The sequence below is a fragment of the Balaenoptera acutorostrata genome, chromosome 11 (genome assembly GCF_949987535.1).
Source record: "Balaenoptera acutorostrata chromosome 11, mBalAcu1.1, whole genome shotgun sequence".
Classification (NCBI taxonomy): domain Eukaryota; kingdom Metazoa; phylum Chordata; class Mammalia; order Artiodactyla; family Balaenopteridae; genus Balaenoptera; species Balaenoptera acutorostrata.
Window position 1 is genome coordinate 64,600,313 of NC_080074.1, and position 19,742 is coordinate 64,620,054.

At 40.6% G+C, this 19,742-nt stretch overlaps 1 protein-coding gene across 4 annotated transcripts in view; it reads right to left on the bottom strand.

The window, feature by feature from the left end:
* Window positions 1-19,742, bottom strand: part of DIP2B (disco interacting protein 2 homolog B) — a 246,157-nt gene that overhangs the window by 92,388 nt on the left and 134,027 nt on the right. For all 4 annotated transcript variants that reach the window (XM_057556293.1, XM_007179351.2, XM_057556292.1 and 1 more), the window contains exon 3: window positions 1,724-1,852. In XM_057556293.1, coding sequence (XP_057412276.1) covers window positions 1,724-1,852 — 129 coding nt within the window. The remainder of the gene's footprint in view (window positions 1-1,723; window positions 1,853-19,742) is intronic.

Sequence of the window (19,742 nt, forward strand, 5' to 3'; positions counted from 1 at the left end):
CATAAATAAATAAATAAATAAACAAACAAACAAACAAATAAATAAGGATATTAAAGAAAAAAAGGATAATTGGGTTTTGGTAGGTGTACATCAAAGTTTTACACTATTGAATCAGCTGGCTAAAGCCTTTTTTCTCTATGTGATCAGCTTGGACATAGAGTGTAGAGAATCCTCTTTGGGGTTCCTTACTAATCCTTTTATCTGCTGTAAAAACAAAGAGAAAGTCAAAGTTAAAACAAAAACCAAACATCTTCCCAGAAGGCCAGGGATGAGAGTTGTAGAGGCTAGAGCCCTTCTGGACTGGTTAGAACCTGCTGCTGCTGCACCCGAGCCCCAGCCTCTAAAAGCAACACCAGGTGCTGGGAAATCGGGCTGGGGTCTTGGTGACAAACAGGAGCTCCTGATATGTTTTTCCAAATCTAGCCTTACCTCCCTCTAATCCATTCCCTAACTAATACTACTTTTATTCCTTCCTTTCTCCAAAATATTTATTTACCTCTTATGTATGTTAGGCCCTGTGCAGCTGGCACAAGCTACTAGAACAGATTACAAAGCTGTGTTACTGCTCTGCTGAAAATCCTTCAACGGTATTCAAGATTCCTCAAGATTTTGTCTCTGATCATCTTTCTAGCCTCATCTCCCACCTCGTTCTGGGCCCTTGCTTTCTAAGTTTCAGTCATAATGAACCGCTTTCAGGTTCACTCTCTGATGCTATTTCCCTAACTCTGTCTGGCTGCCATGACATGGTTCAGATGTCTTATTCTCTGAGATTTGTGATCCTCTGATCACTCAACACCAGGTTTGGTACGAGGGGAAATTCTGTTGTGGCATGCAACCTCTATCTTTCTGACTGAACACTTCTCATTCCTTCCTTCCTTCCAGTGTGTGAAAATATATATCTAATAATATCGGCTCACAAAATAACCATGTCCTTTTCCTCGTTTCCTCTAAAGCAGTTTCTGAGAGGGTTGATATACACCCTGTTTTTCAATTCAAGAAAAGGATAAGGTAACCTTGGCTGGTATAAGGGAGACAAAAATCTGGAGAGAGTAAAATAACATTCCAGTTAGTCTTCTGGCTTAATTCTGCTAGTTCTTAAAACAATAAACATGCTGCAGAGACTATCCTAGTGCAGCGGACAGTAGGTGGGCATGGGATGAGCTCACTATGCCACACGTCCCGCTGAGGGTCTATGATTCATATTTGCTCATCAGTGCTGGACATGGTGTGGCAGGAGCATGCCCCCACTGCCAGCCACAGCACATCACCTTTTCCTCTCCCATGGGTTTTTCCTGGGTGAGAAGAAATAAAGTTTAAGAATTTACCAATCTGAAATTTCACTGTCAAGTTTTTGTTCCAGCTCCCTCAGTCAAGAGACTAATCAACAGCTCTGGCAAACACAGAAGGACATGTCTCTTCAAACAGAGCCTACTGAGTTCTCCCAGTACCATCCCATGAGACCCTAGCCCTCTGCCTTCTTATTTATTCACAGTGCCTTTGTACTTGCCTGGCTACTCCTCTGACCTTGAGGGCAGAAATGTCTTATTTGGGGCTGTATCCCCAGCAAATAAGAGTATCTACTACATCTGGCACGTAACAGGTACTAGTTAATATACACCTGTTGGCACTTCAAGGGAAAAAAATAAACATATATCTCAGGATATACAGTTCACACTACAGTTAGTAAAAACTGTTCCACTGGTAATTTTCAGTTCCCTCTCACCTGATCGGTATCGTTCATCCCTGGCTCCCCCAGATCGACTTCGGTGGTACTTAGAAGGAGCGGAAGTTTGAGCTGCAGACGGAGCAGGCGTCTGGTTTCTATGTTCTTTCTGTACTGCTGAATCAGTTTCTAAAAAGGAAGTTTGGACGATGGTTATCAGATGACAATAATAGCTTATGTTTTCTGAGCACTTTACAGCATTTCCACAACACTTTGAGGTAGGTACTATTACCCCATCTCCAGTAAAGGGTCAGAGAGCTTTATTTAATATACATACGTTAAAAAGATACAAAGGCATCCAGGCTAAAAAAAAATCATCTTGGAGCTGTAATTGTCAACAGGCGATGGGAAATATAAGTAAGTGAAAAGGTCATTCCAGAGACTCCAAGGACTGGTCAAGTGGGAGAATGGCAGGTGGGGTTGGGTGTACATGACCCCCTAATCCTGCATAGTTGTACAAAGCATAGCTTGGGGAGCTTTAGCCTCCCCATGATAAGTTACTCCAAATAAACATCATTAAAACAAAACTAGGGTGGTTATTGTGTAAACACACCTTCAAGTCAAGTCTTACTAGCCCCTCTTCCAACTGGAATCACCATTGAACTTATCCCTTTCTAGTCCCTGGCCTGTCCCTATAGTCTGTCCTCCCAACATTTACTGTTTTATCAAGAATATGGGGAAGAGAAAATAAGCAGTAAAATAAGCAGAAGAAAAACACTTTAAGTTCTGATATTTTACTGCCTTTTTTTTCAAATGGTGTTAGCTCCTAAGTCATATTTTTTTAAAATTGTGGTAAGAATATTTAACATGAGATATAATCTTTTAACAAGCTGTTAAGTGTACAATACAGCATTGTAAACTATAGGCATGATGTCATACAGCAGATCTCCAGAACTTATTCATCCTGCATAACTAAAACTTTTTACCCACTGAGTAGCAACTCCCCATTTCCCCCACTCCCAAACCCCTGGCAACCACCATTCTACTCTCTGCTTCTATGAGTTTGACTATTTTAGATTCCTCATATAAGTGGAATCATACAGTATTTGTCCTGTGATTGGCTTAATTCACTCAGTATCATGTCCTCCAGGTTCATCCATGTTGTCGCATATTGCAGGAATTTGCTTCTTCTTTTAAGGAGTATTTTAAGTTTCTTAAATATCATTTAGCTGTGCCCAGAAAGGTACCTTCACATGGCAAATTAAGTGCCCACTATAGGAAGATGTCACCTATCCAGCAAATGCATTGCTCCAGACCACAGCTAAGAATTGGCTTATGAAGCCCAAAAAGAAAAAAGCAGACTGAAAGCACAGTGGTCTGGGGAGTGCAAGCAACAGCCCCACAAACCTCAGCAAAGGCTGATGGAATCACAGTACTACAGGAACTGAGATGTTTAATGACAAAGTCATATCAGTTTTAAAAAATGGTTAGCATGCTAGAGAAGCCAGGTGTAGGAGCTCTAGTCCACAGTCCCAGCTGAGCCCAGCCTTCCACGTGCCTCTGCCAAAACAGCAGACATGTCATTGAAGCCATCTTGGACCTTTCAGACCAGGTGAAAAGCACTTAGTGACTGACCCCAGTTGACACCATGTGGAGCATAAGAATCACCCCACTGAGCCCTGCCCAACTTCCTGACCCATGAAGTCAGAAGATATAATAAAAAAAGGTTTCCTTTTTTAAAAAAAGATTATTTTTTATATACTGTTTTTAAATTTATTTTATTTATTTATTTTTGGCTGCGTTGGGTCTTCGTTGCTTCACGGCTTTCTTTAGTTGCAGTGAGCAGGGGCTACTCTTCATTGCAGTGCGCGGGCCTCTCACTATCGTGGCCTCTCTTGTTGCGGAGCACAGGCTCCAGACGCACAGGCTCAGTAGTTGTGGCGCACAGGCTTAGTTGCTCCGTGGCATGTGGGATCTTCCCGGACCAGGGCTCGAACCCGTGTCCCCTGCATTGGCAGGCAGACTCTCAACCACTGCGCCACCAGGGAAGCCCAATATATACTGTTTTTAAGAAGGCAAGGAATAGTATATTTTAGGGTGCTCTCTATTAAAGTGCTTTCATGGATCTAGAAATGTTTATTTTTGATGGTTCCTAGTAGCTGAGATTTTTATTATAAAGTATCTGAGCAGAACAATTTCAACACTGAGACTTTTAAGTGTAATGTCTGGGGTTATAAATGGAAGTTTTTAACCAACCTAAATCCTCTTGATAAGCCATTTCTCAGAAGACCTGTACTGATTCTTGATATATTCATACCTTGTTTCATTTGTCAAGTCTTATTTCTCTAGAACAGGGGTCAACAAACTATATAGCCCATGCCTATTTTCATAAACAGTTTTATCAGAACACAGTCACATGCATCTGTTAGCCTATGGTTGCTTTCACTCTGTAAAGGCAGAGTTGAGTAGTCGTGACAGAGACTGTATGGTCCTCAAAGTCTAAAATATTTACTGTCTGGCCCTTTAAAGAAAAAGCTTTCCAGGACCTGGTCTATAATAATAAAAGTTAGAGAGATAGCTTCAAGATGGGGGAGGAGGGCTTCCCTGGTGGCGCAGTGGTTGAGAATCTGCCTGCCAATGCAGGGGACATGGGTTCGAGCCCTGGTCTGGGAAGATCCCACATGCCGCAGAGCAACTGGGCCCGTGAGCCACAACTACTGAGCCTGCGCGTCTGGAGCATGTGCTCCGCAACAAGAGAGGCCGCGATAGTGAGAGGCCCGTGTACTGCGATGAAGAGTGGCCCCCGCTTGCTGCAACTAGAGAAAGCTCTCGCACAGAAACGAAGACCCAACACAGCCAAAAATAAATAAATTAATTTAAAAAAAAAAGATGGGGGAGGAGTAAGACGTGGAGATCACCTTCCTCCCCACAAATACATCAAAAATACATCTACATGAGGAACAGCTCCTACAGAACACCTACTGAACACTGGCAGAAGACCTCAGACTTCCCAAAAGGCAAGAAACTCCCCACATACCTGGGGTAGGGCAAAAGAAAAAAGAAAAAACAGAGACAAAGGATAGGGATGGGACCTGCACCTCTGGGAGGGAGCTGTGAAGGAGGAAAAGTTTCCACACACTAGGAAGCCCCTTCACTGGTGGAGACAGGGGGGTGGCGGGGGGGAAGCTTTGGAGCCACGGAGGAGAGCGCAGCAACAGGGGTGCAGAGGGCAAAGCGGAGAGATTCCTGCATAGAGGATCAGTGCCGACCAGCACTCACCAGCCTGAGAGGCTTGTCTGCTCACCTGCTGGGGCGGGTGGGGACTGGGAGCTGAGGCTCGGGCTTCGGAGGTCAGACCCCAGGGAGAGGACTGGGGTTGGCTGTGTGAACACAGCCTGAAGGGGGCTAGTGTGCCAGAGCTAGATGGGAGGGAGTCCAGGAAAAAGTCTGGACCTGCCTAAGAGGCAAGAGACCATTGTTTCAGGGTGCGCGAGGAGAGGGGATTCAGAGCACCGCCTAAATGAGCTCCAGAGACGGGCGTGAGCTGCGGCTACCAGTGTGGACACCAGGGACGGGCATGAAACGCTAAGACTGCTGCTGCCGCCACCAAGAAGCCTGTGTGCGAGCACAGGTCACTATCCACACCTCCCCTCCTGGGAGCCTGTGCAGCCACCACTGCCAGGGTCCCGTGATCCAGGGACAACTTCCCCGGGAGAACGCACGGCACGCCTCAGGCTGTTGCAACGTCACTCTGGCCTCCGCCAATGAAGGCTCGCCCCACATTCTGTACCCCTCGCTCCCCTGGCCTGAGTGAGCCAGAGCCCCCTAATCAGCTGCTACTTTAACCCCATCCTGTCTGGGCGAAGAGTAGATGCCCTCAGGCGACCTACACGCAGAGGCGGGGCCAAAACCAAAGGTGAACCCCAGGAGCTGTGCGAACAAAGAAGAGAAACGGAAATCTCTCCCAGCAGCCTCAGGAGCAGCGGATTAAATCTCCACAATCAACCTGATGTACCCAGCATCTGTGGAATACCTGAATAGACAACGAATCATCCCAAAATTGAGGGGGTGGACTTTGGGAACAACTGTAGGCTTGGGGTTTGCTTTCTGCATCTAACTTGTTTCTGGTTTTATGTTTATCTTAGTTTAGTATTTAGAGCTTATTATCATTGGTAGATTTGTTTATTGATTTGGTTGCTCTCTTCCTTTTTTTCTTTAATATATATATTTTTTCTTTTTCTCCTTTTGTGAGTGTGTATGTATATGCTTCTTTCTGTGATTTTGCCTGTATAGCTTTGCCTTTACCATTTGTCCTAGGGTTCTGCCTGTCCGTTTTTTGTTTGTTTGTTTGTTTTTTTACTATAGTTTTTAGCACTTGTTATCACTGGTGGATTTGTTTTTTCGTTTGGTTGCTCTCTTCTTTCTTTTTTTTTAATTACTTTTTTATTTTTAATAATATATTTTTTATTTTAATAACTTTATTTTATTCTTTCTTCCCTCCCTCCCTTCCTTCCTTCATTCCTCCCACCCTCCCTCCCTTTTCTTCTGAGCTGTGTGGACGCCAGGCTCTTGGTGCTCCAGGCAGGCATCAGGCCTGTGCCTTTGAGGTAGGAGAGCCGAATTCAGGACTTTGGTCCACCAGAGACCTCCCAGCCCCACGCAATATCAAATGGTGAAAGCTCTCTCAGAGATCTCCATCTCAATGCAAAGACCCAGCTCCACTCAACGACCAGCAAGCTACAGTGCTGGACACCCTATGCCAAACAACTAGCAAGACAGGAACACAACCCCACTCATTAGCAGAGTGGCTGCCTAAAATCATAATAAGTTCACAGACACCCCAAAACACACCACCGGACGTGGTCCTGCCTACCAGAAAGACAAGATCCAGCCTCATCCACCAGAACACAGGCACCAGTCCCCTCCACCAGGAAGCCTACACAACCCACTGAACCAACCTTACCCACTGGGGGCAGACACCAAAAACAATGGGAACTATGAACCTGCAGCCTGCAAAAAGGAAACCTCAAACACAATAAGTTAAGCAAAATGAGAAGACAAAGAAACACACAGCAGATGAAGGAGCAAGGTAAAAACCCACCAGACCAAACAAATGAAGAGGAAATAGGCAGTCTACCTGAAAAATAATTCAGTGTAATGATAGTAAAGATGATTCAAAATTTTGGAAATAGAATGGAGAAAATACAAGAAACATTTAACAAGGAACTAGAAGAACTAAAGAGCAAACAAACAAGGATGAACAACACAATAAATGAAATTAAAAATTCTCTAGAAGGAATCAATAGCAGAATAACTGAGGCAGAAGAACAGATAAGTGACCTGGAAGATAAAACAGTGGAAATAACTACCACAGAGCAGAATAAAGAAAAAAGAATGAAAAGAATTGAGGACAGTCTCAGAGACCTCTGGGACAACATTAAATGCACCAACATTTGAATTATAGGGGTCCCAGAAGAAGAAGAGAAAAAAAAAGGGACAGAGAAAATATTTGAAGAGGCTATAGTTGAAAACATCCCTAATATGGGAAAGGAGACAGTCAATCAAGTCCAGGAAGCACAGAGAGTCCCATACAGGATAAATCCAAGGAGAAACACGCCAAGACACATATTAATCAAACTATCAAAAGTTAAATACAAAGAAAAAATATAAAAAGCAGAAAGAGAAAAGCAACAAATAACATACAAGGGAATCCTCATAAGGTTAACAGCTGATCCTTCAGCAGAAACTGCAAGACAGAAGGGAGTAGCTGGACATATTTAAAGTGATGAAAGAGAAAAACCTACAACCAAGATTACTTTACCCAGCAAAGATCTCATTCAGATTTGATGGAGAAATTAAAACCTTTACAGACAAGCAAAAGCTAAGAGAATTCAGCACCACTAAACCAGCTTTACAACAAATGCTAAAGGAACTTCTCTAGGCAGGAAACACAAGAGAAGGAAAACACCTACAATAACAAACCCAAAACAATTAAGAAAATGGTAATAGGAACATACATATTGATAATTACCTCAAATGTAAATGGATCAAATGCTCTAACCAAAAGACACAGACTGGCTGAATGGATACAAAAACAAGACCCGTATATATGTTGTCTACAGGAGACCCACTTCAGACCTAGGGACACATACAGACTGAGAGTGAGAGGATGGAACAAGATATTCCATGCAAACAGAAATCAAAAGAAAGCTGGGGTAGCAATGCTCATATCAGACAAAATAGACTTTAAAACAAAGACTATTACAAGAGACAAAGAAGTACACTACATAATGATCAAGGGATCAATCCAAGAAGAAGATATAACAATTGTAAATATTTATGCACCCAACATAGGAGCACCTCAGTACATAAGGCAAATACTAACAGCCATAAAAGGGGAAATCGACAGTAACACAACCATAGCAGGGGACTTTAACACCCCACTTTCACCAATGGACAGATCATCCAAAATGAAAATAAATAAGGAAACACAAGCTTTAAATGATACATTAAACAAGATGGACTTAATTGATATTTATAGGACATTCCATCCAAAAACAACAGAGTACACTTTCTTCTCAAGTGCTCATGAAACATTTTCCAGGGTAGGTCATATCTTGGGTCACAAATCAAGCCTTGGTAAATTTAAGAAAATGGAAATCGTATAAAGTATCTTTTCCGACCACAATGCTATGAGACTAGATATCAATTACAGGAAAACATCTGTGAAAAATAGAAACACATGGAGGCTAAACAATACACTACTAAATAACCAAGAGATCACTGAAGAAATCAAAGAGGAAATTAAAAAATACCTAGAAACAAGTGACAATGAAAACACAATGACCCAAAACCTATTGGATGCAGCAAAAGCAGTTCTAAGAAGGACGTTTATAGCAATACAATCCTACCTCAAGAAACAAGAAAAATCTCAAATAAACAACCTAATCTTACACCTGAAGCAATTAGAGAAAGAGGAACAAAAAAACCCCAATGTTAGCAGAAGGAAGGAAATCATAAAGATCAGATCAGAAATAAATGAAAAAGAAATGAAGGACACAATAGCAAAGATCAATAAAACTAAAAGCTGGTTCTTTGAGAAGATAAACAAAATTGATAAACCACTAGCCAGACCCATCAAGAAAAAAAGGGAGACAACTCAAATCAATAGAATTAGAAATGAAAAAGGAGAAGCAACCACTGACACTGCATAAATACAAAGGATCATGAGAGATTACTACAGACAATTACATGCCAATAAAACGGACAACCTGGAAAAAATGGACAAATTCTTAGAAAAGCACAACCTCCTGAGACTGAACCAGGAAGAAACAGAAAATATAAACAAAGCAACCACAAGCACTGAAATTGACATTGTGATTTAAAATCTTCCAACAAACAAAAGTCCAGGATCAGATGGATTCACAGGCGAATTCTATCAAACATTTAGAGAAGAGCTAACACCTATCCTTCTCAAACTCTTCCAAAATATAGCAGAGGAAGAAACACTCCCAAACTCATTCTACGAGGCCACCATCACCATGATACCAAACCCAGACAAAAATGTCACAAAAAAAGAAAACTACAGGCCAATAGCACTGACAAACATAGATGCAAAAATCCTCAACAAAATACTAGCAAACAGAATCCAACAGCACATTAAAAGGATCATACACCATGATCAAGTGGGATTTATCCCAGGAATGCAAGGATTCTTCAATATATGCAAATTAATCAATGTGATAAACCATATTAACAAATTGAAGGAGAAAAACCATATGATCATCTCAATAGATGCAGAAAAAGCTTTTGACAAAATTCAACACCCATTTATGATAAAAACTCTCCAGAAAGTAGGCATAAAGGGAACCGACCTCAACATAATAAAGGCCATATATGACAAAACCACAGCCAACATCGTTCTCAATGGTGAAAAACAGAAAGCATTTCCTCTAAGATGAGGAACAAGACAAGGTTGTCCACTCTCACCACTATTATTCAACACAGTTTTGGAAGTTTTAGCCACAGCAATCAGAGAAGAAAAAGAAATAAAAGGAATCCAAATCGGAAAAGAAGAAGTAAAACTGTCACTGTTTGCAGATGACATGATACTATACAGAGAGAATCCTAAAGATGCCATCAGAAAACTACTAGAGCTTATCAGTGAATTTGGTAAAGTAGCAGGATACAAAATTAATGCACAGAAATCTCCCACATTCCTATACACTAACAACAAAAAATCTGAAAGAGAAATTAAGGAAACACTCCCATTTACCAATGCAACAAAAAGAATAAAATACCTAGGAATAAATCTACCTAAGGAGACAAAAGACCTGTATGCACAAAACTATAAGACACTGATGAAAGAAATTAAAGATGATACAAACAGATGGAGAGATATACCATACACTTGGATTGGAAGAATCAACATTTTGAAAATGACTATACTACCCAAAGCAATCTACAGATTCAATGCAATCCCTATCAAACTACCAATGGCATTTTCCACAGAACTAGAACAAAAAATTTCACAATTTGTATGGAAACACAAAAGACCCTGAATAGCCAAAGCAATCTTGAGAAAGAAAAATGGAGCTGGAGGAATCAGGCTCCCTGACTTCAGACTATACTACAAAGCTACAGTAATCAAGACAGCATGGTACTGGCACAAAAACAGAAATATAGATCAATGAAACAGGATAGAAAGCCCAGAGATAAACCCACGCACACATGGTCACCTTATTTTTGATAAAGGAGGCAAGAATATAGAGCGGAGAAAAGACAGCCTCTTCAATAAGTGGTGCTGGGAAAACTGGACAGCTACATGTAAAACAATGAAATTAGAACACTCCCTAACACCATACACAAAGATAAGCTCAAAATGGATAAAAGACCTAAATGTAAGACCGGACACTATAAAACTCTTAGAGGAAAACATAGGCAGAACACTCTATGACATAACTCACAGCAAGATCCTTTTTGACCCACCTCCTAGAGAAATGGAAATAAAAACAAAAATAAACAAATGGGACCTAATGAAACTTAAAAGCTTTTGCACAGCAAAGGAAACCATAAACAAGATGAATAGACAACCCTCGGAATGGGAGAAATATTTGCAAACAAAGCAACTGACAAAGGATTAATCTCCAAAATTTACAAGCAGTTCATGCAGCTCAATATCAAAAAAACAAATAACCCAATCCAAAAATGGGCAGAAGACCTAAATAGACATTTCTCCAAAGAAGGTATGCAGATTGCCAACAAACACATCAAAGGATGCTCAACATCACTAATCATTAGAGAAATGCAAATCAAAACTACAATGAGGTATCATCTCACACCAGTCAGAATGGCCATCATCAAAAAATCTACAAACAATAAATGCTGGAGAGGGTGTGGAGAAAAGGGAACCCTCTTGCACTGTTGGTGGGGATGTAAATTGATACAGCCACTATGGAGAACAGTATGGAGTTTCCTTAAAAAACTAAAATCAGAACTACCATATGACCCAGCAGTCTCATTACTGGGCATATACCCTGAGAAAACCATAATTCAAAAAGAGTCATGTACCACAATGTTCACTGCAGCTCTATTTACAACAGCCAGGACATGGAAGCAACCTAAGTGTCTGTCGACAGGTGAATGGATAAAGAATATGTGGTACATATATACAATGCAATATTACTCAGCTTCAAAAAGAAACGAAATTGAGTTACTGGTAGTGAGGTAGATGGACCTAGAGACTGTCATACAGAGTGAAGTAAGTCAGAAAGAGAAAAATAAATACAGTATGCTAACACATATATATGGAATCTAAAAAAAATATGGTTCTGAAGAACCTAGGGGCAGGACAGGAATAAAGACGCAGACGTAGAGAATGGACTTGAGGACACGGGGAAGGGGAAGGTGGGACGAAGTGAGAGAGTGGCATGGACATATATACACTACCAAATGTAAAATAGATAGCTAGTGGGAAGCAGCTGCATAGCACAGGGAGATCAGCTCGGTACTTTGTGACCACCTAGAGGGGTGGGATAGGGAGGGTGGGAGGGAGACGCAAGAGGGAGGAGATATGGGGATATATGTTTAGGTATAGCTGATTCACTTTGTTATACAGCAGAAACTAACACACCATTGTAAAGCAATTATACTCCAATAAAGATGTTAAAAAAAATAAATAAATAAAACCTAACATTTAAGTGTTTGCTTTGTGCGAGGTACTGTGAATTTAGAAGTTCGCACATTTTATCTTATTTATTCCTCACAACAACCCTACAAAGCCAGAATATCACTATCAACTTTTTACAGAAAAGAAAAGAGAGACAGGCATTAGGGTTACAGAGCCAGGGGATGGCAAAGCCAGGGGATGGCAGAGGCAGGATTCAAACCAGGTCTAACTCCACAGGTTCTCAACCTGAAAAGGTTATGAAAATTCTCCCAAGGCTCTTAAGAGGAAAGCAATCAGAATTAATAATTTAGCTTAGGAGCATCTAAATGCTTCAGGATTTACAGTCAGGAGCTAATTTTTTTTTTTTTTTAAATCATCTCCCTTCATGTGAAAGATACTGCAAAAAGCCCCTCCAAATAAAGTTTTCAGCCATTCACTAGAGAAATTATTTAAAACATATTTCAATTAACTTTAAATAGAGAACAAAAAATAGAAAGGGGCTATTTTTATTTGTATGGTCAGATGATACATACAGGAAGGAAATCAGATTAGCACACATGAGCTACTTTGCCTGTAAACATGCACAGAGAAATGGTTTGACTTAAACAGATAAAGCACCATTTTAAAACACTAGCTTTGTATTACTTTTTGGAGGGTTATAGTGAATATAAAACTGAATTACCTGTCACTAATTTCTTTTTTTTAATTAAGTAAGCAGATTTGCTAGGATGAACCAAACTACCCTGCTAAGAAACATGGCGCTTTCAAATTAGATAGCTAATAATCCAAAGGATAAAAAGAAGGAACATGGATTCTCATTTCACAAAGGATGGAAACAAAACGCTGATGTATTTTTTCTGATTCCTCCCTCACTCTGCTTTTATTTTGTATTTTTCAATGTAATTAATTAGGAAAAAGAAGACAATGTGGACTAAGTAAAAAGTTTTACCAAGAAATGATCAGGAGGTGATAGGGGAACTGGGAGTTAATAAATTTGAGGAAGAATTAGAAAGAATGAACATTTCCACTCAGGATTAGCTAGAGGTTATCAAAGAACAAACCACAAGGAAATGTAACATAAATACAGACATCTGATGAGAATTGAGAGTCAGATGACACTTAGCCAAGAGATCTACTGAACTGGTACCGAAAAAAAAAAAAAAGCCTCACAACACGCTATTCACCAAGCAACATTAGTATGATGCTCTGCAAAGTTTTTCTCGGTCCCCTCGGGTATTTAGTCATCCAAGCAGACCAGGTCTCTTTGGGTCTAAAATCATGACAGACATTTCAAGGTAGCTTGCCAGAAATGAAACCAAAAGGTCAACTTGCAGTTTCAGTAAGTGGCTGACAAGTTTGTTCAGTGAGCATTCCTCGGGTGCCCAAAGCACAATGCCACAAAAACATGGATTTCTGACAGAACAAGCTTGGTTCAAATGTTTAATACACTTGCTTTAGGTTCAAGAGAGGTGACATAAAAGACACAAAAAAAGAATAAAATGAATTCCTAGGAACTGAATCCTAGGAATATACTTTAAGTATAATAGGGAAGGGCTTCCCTGGTGGCACAGTGGTTAAGAATCCTCCTGCCAATGCAAGGAACATGGTTCAAGCCCTGGTCCGGGAAGATCCCACATGCTGCGGAGCAACTAAGCCCATGCGCCACAACTACTGAGCCTGTGCTCTATAGCCCGCGAGCCACAACTACTGAGCCCACGCGCCTCAACTACTGAAGCCCGTGCACCCTGGAGCCCGTGCTCTGCAACAAGGGACGCCACCATAATGAGAAGCATGCACACAGCAACGAGAGTAGCCCGTGCTCACTGCAACTAGAGAAAGCCCACATGCAGCAATGAAGACCCAAAGCAGCCAAAAATAAATAAATAAAGAGGGCACTTCCCTGGTGGCACAGTGATTAAGAACCCACCTGCCAATGCAGGGGACACAGGTTCGAGCAGTGGGCCGGGAAGATCCCACATGCCGCGGAGCAAGTAAGCCCGAGCGCCACAACTACTGAGCCTGCACTCTATAGCCCGTTAGCCACAACTACTGAGCCCGCGTGCCACAACTACTGAAGCCCGCGTGCCTAGAACCCGTGATCTGCAACAAGAGAAGCCACCGCAATGAGAAGCCCGCACACCACAACTAAGAGTAGCCCCCGCTCGCCACAACTAGAGAAAGCCGCGCACAGTAATGAAGAACCAAAGCAGCCAAAAATAAATAAATAAATAAATAAATAAATTTTAGGAAGGAAGAAAGGAAGAAGGAAAGAATAACAGGGAAGCTTAATGATGAAACTGTAGCTAATCTGTTTGATTGTTAATAATCACTCTCCAATTTTACTTTATAAATTTTTATTTCCATGTATTGGAGTTTTATTTTTTAAAACATAAGGCTTACAGATATATTTTATATGTGCGCTGAAAAAAATGGAAAGCAAATACAGTAAACTGTTAATAGCCATTATTTCTATGTGATGAGATTGGATGTTTTATATATTATTCCATAGCTTTACTGGGTTTCCATAATTTAGAGAAGTTCTCTTTTTCAGGATATAAAAATAATATATGTTCATTATAGAATATCAAGGTAACAGTTAAGTATAAAGAAGAAAATAAAAATGATATTGGATTTTCTTAATTTGAAGGCCATACCACAGAGAGCAGATTCTTACCAAAGTAAGTTAAAATAATGCCCAGTTTTCAGTTTCCTAGATAAATTATGACATTGTGAGCAGGATTTTCCAATCTTCTAAAATCAATTGTCTTCTTTTTCTTTCCCCCAAAGCAATTGGTAATTCAATGCATTTCTGGAGGTGAGAAGGAGGAAACTATGTCCTGGTTGGATTAAAAAAATCTTGGAACGCTTACTTGCTTATTTAGCTTACTTGCCAGGGCACCAATTCATCACAGAAGGAAGCAGGAAACATGGACCTCAGGTCTCCTGAAAGAGGAGGAAGAGGTCTGAGGACATAGGGGCCCAGCAGGGCATTATTTAACAGCATGTCCAATGTCAGCTGGGCAGGCAAGGTGCTGCTTAAAGATGAATCGTTCCCTGGCCATGGTTTCACACTCCAACCAGATCTCAGGAACTACCTGGGGCCCAAAAGTAGAGATTTCTATATTTTGAATAAGATGTGCACAGTTTCATTACCACAGTAAGAAGCTAAAAGCAAAGACAGAATTAACTTATGTATCAACATGATGAGATACATATTTTACGCCAGGAAAAGTGAAAAACTGTTGACTATGCAGACACATGAAAAGGTCTCAAGTAATAAAAGAACACAAAATATTATGTATATAATTACAATTGTGCATGTAAAAACTATTCACATACAATTATATGGATTGGAGGGGATATAAAATCCCCTAAGTAGTTGGGATGAAGTAGGGATGAGGTACTCTGGAGAACGTTACCATTTCTTTACCATTTTGTTTACTGAAAGAGCTATGTATAAAATCAAATTAATTTTAAAAGACCCTAAATATAGGTTAGGTAAGGAGACAGCTATAAGGAGAGCTGTGAACCTCATAAATCAAGCCTTCTTCAAAACTTCTAAATTCTATTGTGAAACATACTTGATATTCAAAGAAAAAAATTACTCGCTGATCACTACACACAGTGACCGCTTCAGTTTGGGAGTTCCCAGATCCTTCAGTCTGTTATACAGAATATCCACTAGGGGTCACCATTATGTTTAAATAGTGATGATGTTACATTACAATGTTTATTAACAATAAGTTTAGACAAATTTTCATTTCTTCTACAACACAAAGCCTCCTTTCTCAATGGTCAGCATGTACACAATTTATGGTTCTCTGGCAGAAAGAGACATCAGAGTCTTGCATGATTCTACTGTTTGAACATAATAACAGCGATAACCTGGAAAAGAAGCTGATCTTTAGCATAAAACCATGCAAAATCTCCAAATCAGGAACATGGAGGACAGCCAACCTTGGCTTCTTATCTTTCAACTCTGCCAATGATTAAACAGGAATTTTCACCTGTAAGAGTAATAGAGGGAAGGAGGACGTGCTCTGAGAACCAGCGAACATAATGCTTCAACTTTTTAAGCAGACATGGTCACTGGTCTCGGGGCTGGTGTCAGAGAAGAAATATATTAAATAAGTGATCACCCAGTCACGTGTATCTTTTACAACGTGATAGGTGCTGAGAAGGAAAAAGACAAGGATCTCTGAGCCCACGTAATGAGGAATTTAATTTGTACTAGAGTTTCAGGAAGAGCCTGTTAAGGGAGAGGCTGACGCGGGCTTCAGCTTGGGGGTGAGGGTTGTGGGGAGGGCTAGTTTACACAGCAACGCGGCATTTGTAGAAGTCCCGTGAGGGAGAAGAGCCTTGACAAGTCTAAGAAAGACTGGTGGGGCTGAAGCACAGTGAAAGAGGTGGAGTGAGACAAAATGAGGCTGTAGAAGAAAAGCAGGGTCAGGTCACTTCTCCTAACCAAACGGGCGGCCTTAAAGGGCTTTAGAAAGGGAATGACAGAATAACAATGATAATACAGTGCCACAGCTCTTTAAACTCATAACACCATCTCATTTTACCTTCGCAGTAACACTGTCTGACGGATACCATTAAGGAGGCAGGACACCTACAACAGATTAAATTTGTTTTTCTACAGTGAGAGTGTGTCCATAATCACGTTGAATCATTATAAACAGAGCCTCCACTCCCATCTCCACCCTCCACCCTGGGTGAAGGTACCTTGAATCACTTAGAGACTCTTCCCTGGGAGCTCACTGAGGAGAGTTTTCCTCAGAAGGATGGGTGATTAACCTGCCTCGCTGCCTGGGGGAAGGGAGGAAAGAAAGAGTCCGCATTCACAGTCTGGAAAGGGGCCACCTGCCTAGGGTAAATCTGAAGCTTCCTGGGCTGCTTGGCATCAGGAAAATGGCTGTGCGTGGACTAAAAGAACACAATACCAAGAGCTTTGCCCTGAGAATCCAAGTGGGGGTACCTTGGCTGAGCCGAGCAGAGTGGGCTCCTTCCTCAGAGTGACTGATGCAGGACCCAGGGTTAGCAGTGCGACAGCACTGCTGGTCACAAGGCAAGGGTCGGTTTTCAGTGGCGCCCCATGAGGCACTGAGGAGCAGCAGCAGACAATGGGGTTCTTCCCATTTGGGTGTGGAGGCTGCACTGACCACCTCTCCTCCTGCACTACCTATATCCCAGGGGTTCTTGGACAATTCAGGAGGAAAGAGAAGCCCCAAAAGACAGCGGACTTCCTTCCAATGAGGCATGTGGGTACAGATAAGATTGCAATGCGTGCTCCAGTTCATAGCGACGATAAAAGTGTCCAAACCTAGCTAATGAAAGGGCAGAACTGGGACTGGAATAAAAAATTCCATGTTCTTTCCATTATTCTGTGACCCTCACTTGGGAAGGAACTTTTACATCAAAACGTGATAGAGAAAATACAGTCGATCCCACCCCCAGCACACAAAGAGGCACTCTGTCTACTTAACATTTATATGGTAGGGAATGTTCTACAACATTCCAAAATGCTGTTCTTGATTTCAGTAGCTAGTTTTAGGTTCACGTCCCTTTGAATTTCCATAATATTTTGTTTAGAACTTTCTTACAGTGCTTATTTCACTCTATCTTTTATGATTCTCATCTGTATACCTATCTTTCCTATTTTATAGTATAAATAAACTTGAGGTCAGAGGCTGGTCTTAATTCATCTTTTTTTTTTTTTTTTTTAATTCATCTTTTATCTCATACAGTAATTAGCTCTGGGTCTTACACTGCAGGCATCCAAAATTTTAGTTAAAATAAAGAAATTAAGATCTTTTCTGTCTTCTCACTTCCGCCAATGAGAGTGGGTGGCTGGGAAAAACAAAGACAAAAATGAAGAGATACCAACTTAAAGGATATGGTTAACTTAATCTGAGAAGGCTGCTTATTTGTGTATCTCTAAACCGCAAACATTTTATGCAAAAATTTGTGCCTCTCACAATTTTCTTACAATTACATGAGCTCAGTAAGAATAACAGGATCACAGACTATCCTTGAGAGGAGTTATCAGAGCCTTTAGAGAGAGAAGATAAAACTTACAAGGCTTTCTTTTGTTTCATTTTCACTCGGTTATATACACATTTGCACAATCTCAAAGGCAGGACTGAACTCGGAAGAGCTGGGACGAAAGGGGTGGGGAACAACTGGCAAGTGCAGCATATGTACATACACTGGAACACTGGTGAGCAAATACCCTGCAGCAAAAGAGGCAGCAACCACAAAAGGAATCCAAGTTTGGAAAGAACCTTTGGGCCACCAGCACTTCTTACCAAGACAAGCTAGAAAATGCCAACACGTAAGCGTATTCATAAACTGACATGTCTTACCCCTAAAAGGGCAGCAGGTAAGGGCCCAGGGGAAAAATAATGTGGAAACCTAGCCCAGGAAGGAATATATAAAAGGTGAGCTCCTATTCTGAAGCAGAAGACAAACACAATTAAATGAAGTGAAAGACAGTAGGACAAAGTCAATGGATGAAGGAAGAAAAACAAATATACAAAGGTCACAAATGATCTCAAATACACGAAGACAGAATGGAATGTGTACATCAATGCCATGAAAAACAGAAGCTGCAGTAATGTCCTAAAGCAAAGGATGTGGGTCCAAGAGAAGATGCCACCGTTGAACTTCAAGGGCAGTTTTAAATAGCAGAGAGTTGCAAAACAGAGCTGAGGCCAGGCTCGTTCTCAGAACCACCCAAAGGAGGGAGGCCTCCCCAGTTTCAACACTTTAATCAGGCTGTGGTAGAGACCATTTGATCAGCTTGCTGGTGAACAACCAGCAAATGAGGTACTGACGTCTTTGAGATCTTTTAGACTGATAGAAATGATCTTTGTACAAGTTTTGAACAATCCTTAAATAGAAATGTTAGGATAAAGAATCCTGATTAAACATGGCAGAATAACACATCTATCTATCCCCACTCCTTCCCAAAACACCACTAGAATGATAATAAAGGCCTGTAGCAGGACAAGGAAACAATCAGTTCAGGAAGAGAGACAGCATCAAGAGTTGTCTCTACAAAAATAATAATAATAATAATAATAATAATAAAACGATGGATTAATTGTAAAAAAAGAGAGAGAGAGAAAGAAAGGAAATGTAATCCTAGTAAACCATGTGACTTAGCTGTGAGTATTTACATAATCAAAATAATGCAAACACTGAATGCTGACTTAGCAACAACAAAAGTAATACATTGAACAGACAGCCCACAATGAGTATGAGATGGGAGATGTGAAGGAAGGGGTAAAGGGAAAGGGAGTGTGTGGTGTCCAGGTGGCTGGGGAAGAATGTGTAAGAGAGAAAAATTCTAATCTTTTACCTACAGAGGTAAATGCCAGAAGAAACAGTTAAAACAGTTGAAAGAAGCTGTCTCTGGGGAAGAAGAGGACACTGCTTATTTTTGTTGTTGTTACAAACCTCGTAGTAGCATTTGACTCTGTAAAATAGATTCATTAATTTCATTTAAAAATAAAAATTAAGTAAAGAGGAATGCTAATATTGATCTAATGTTATAATATAATATTGATGAGAATCAATATGCTGTGCACAGTCTCTTGAGATTTAGATCTAAATTAAAAGATCTATTGAAGGTAGAGACAAGTTGCCAGGACCAATCACTCTCCAATCTGTAGAGTAATCTGCTTTTTTCATTATCTGACACTTCCATCTTCACAGATGTTTACGAAAGGAAATATTTCTAAATTCTAAATGTTCCTTCTGTTTAGTTCCACAAACATTTATAGAATTCTACTATGTGCCAGGTACTAATGCTAGAAACTGGGGACATGAAGAAATAATAATAAAAAAAGAATGTTCCTGATTATAAAGACCTTAAGAGTCCAGTAGGGGAATAAGACACATGAACAA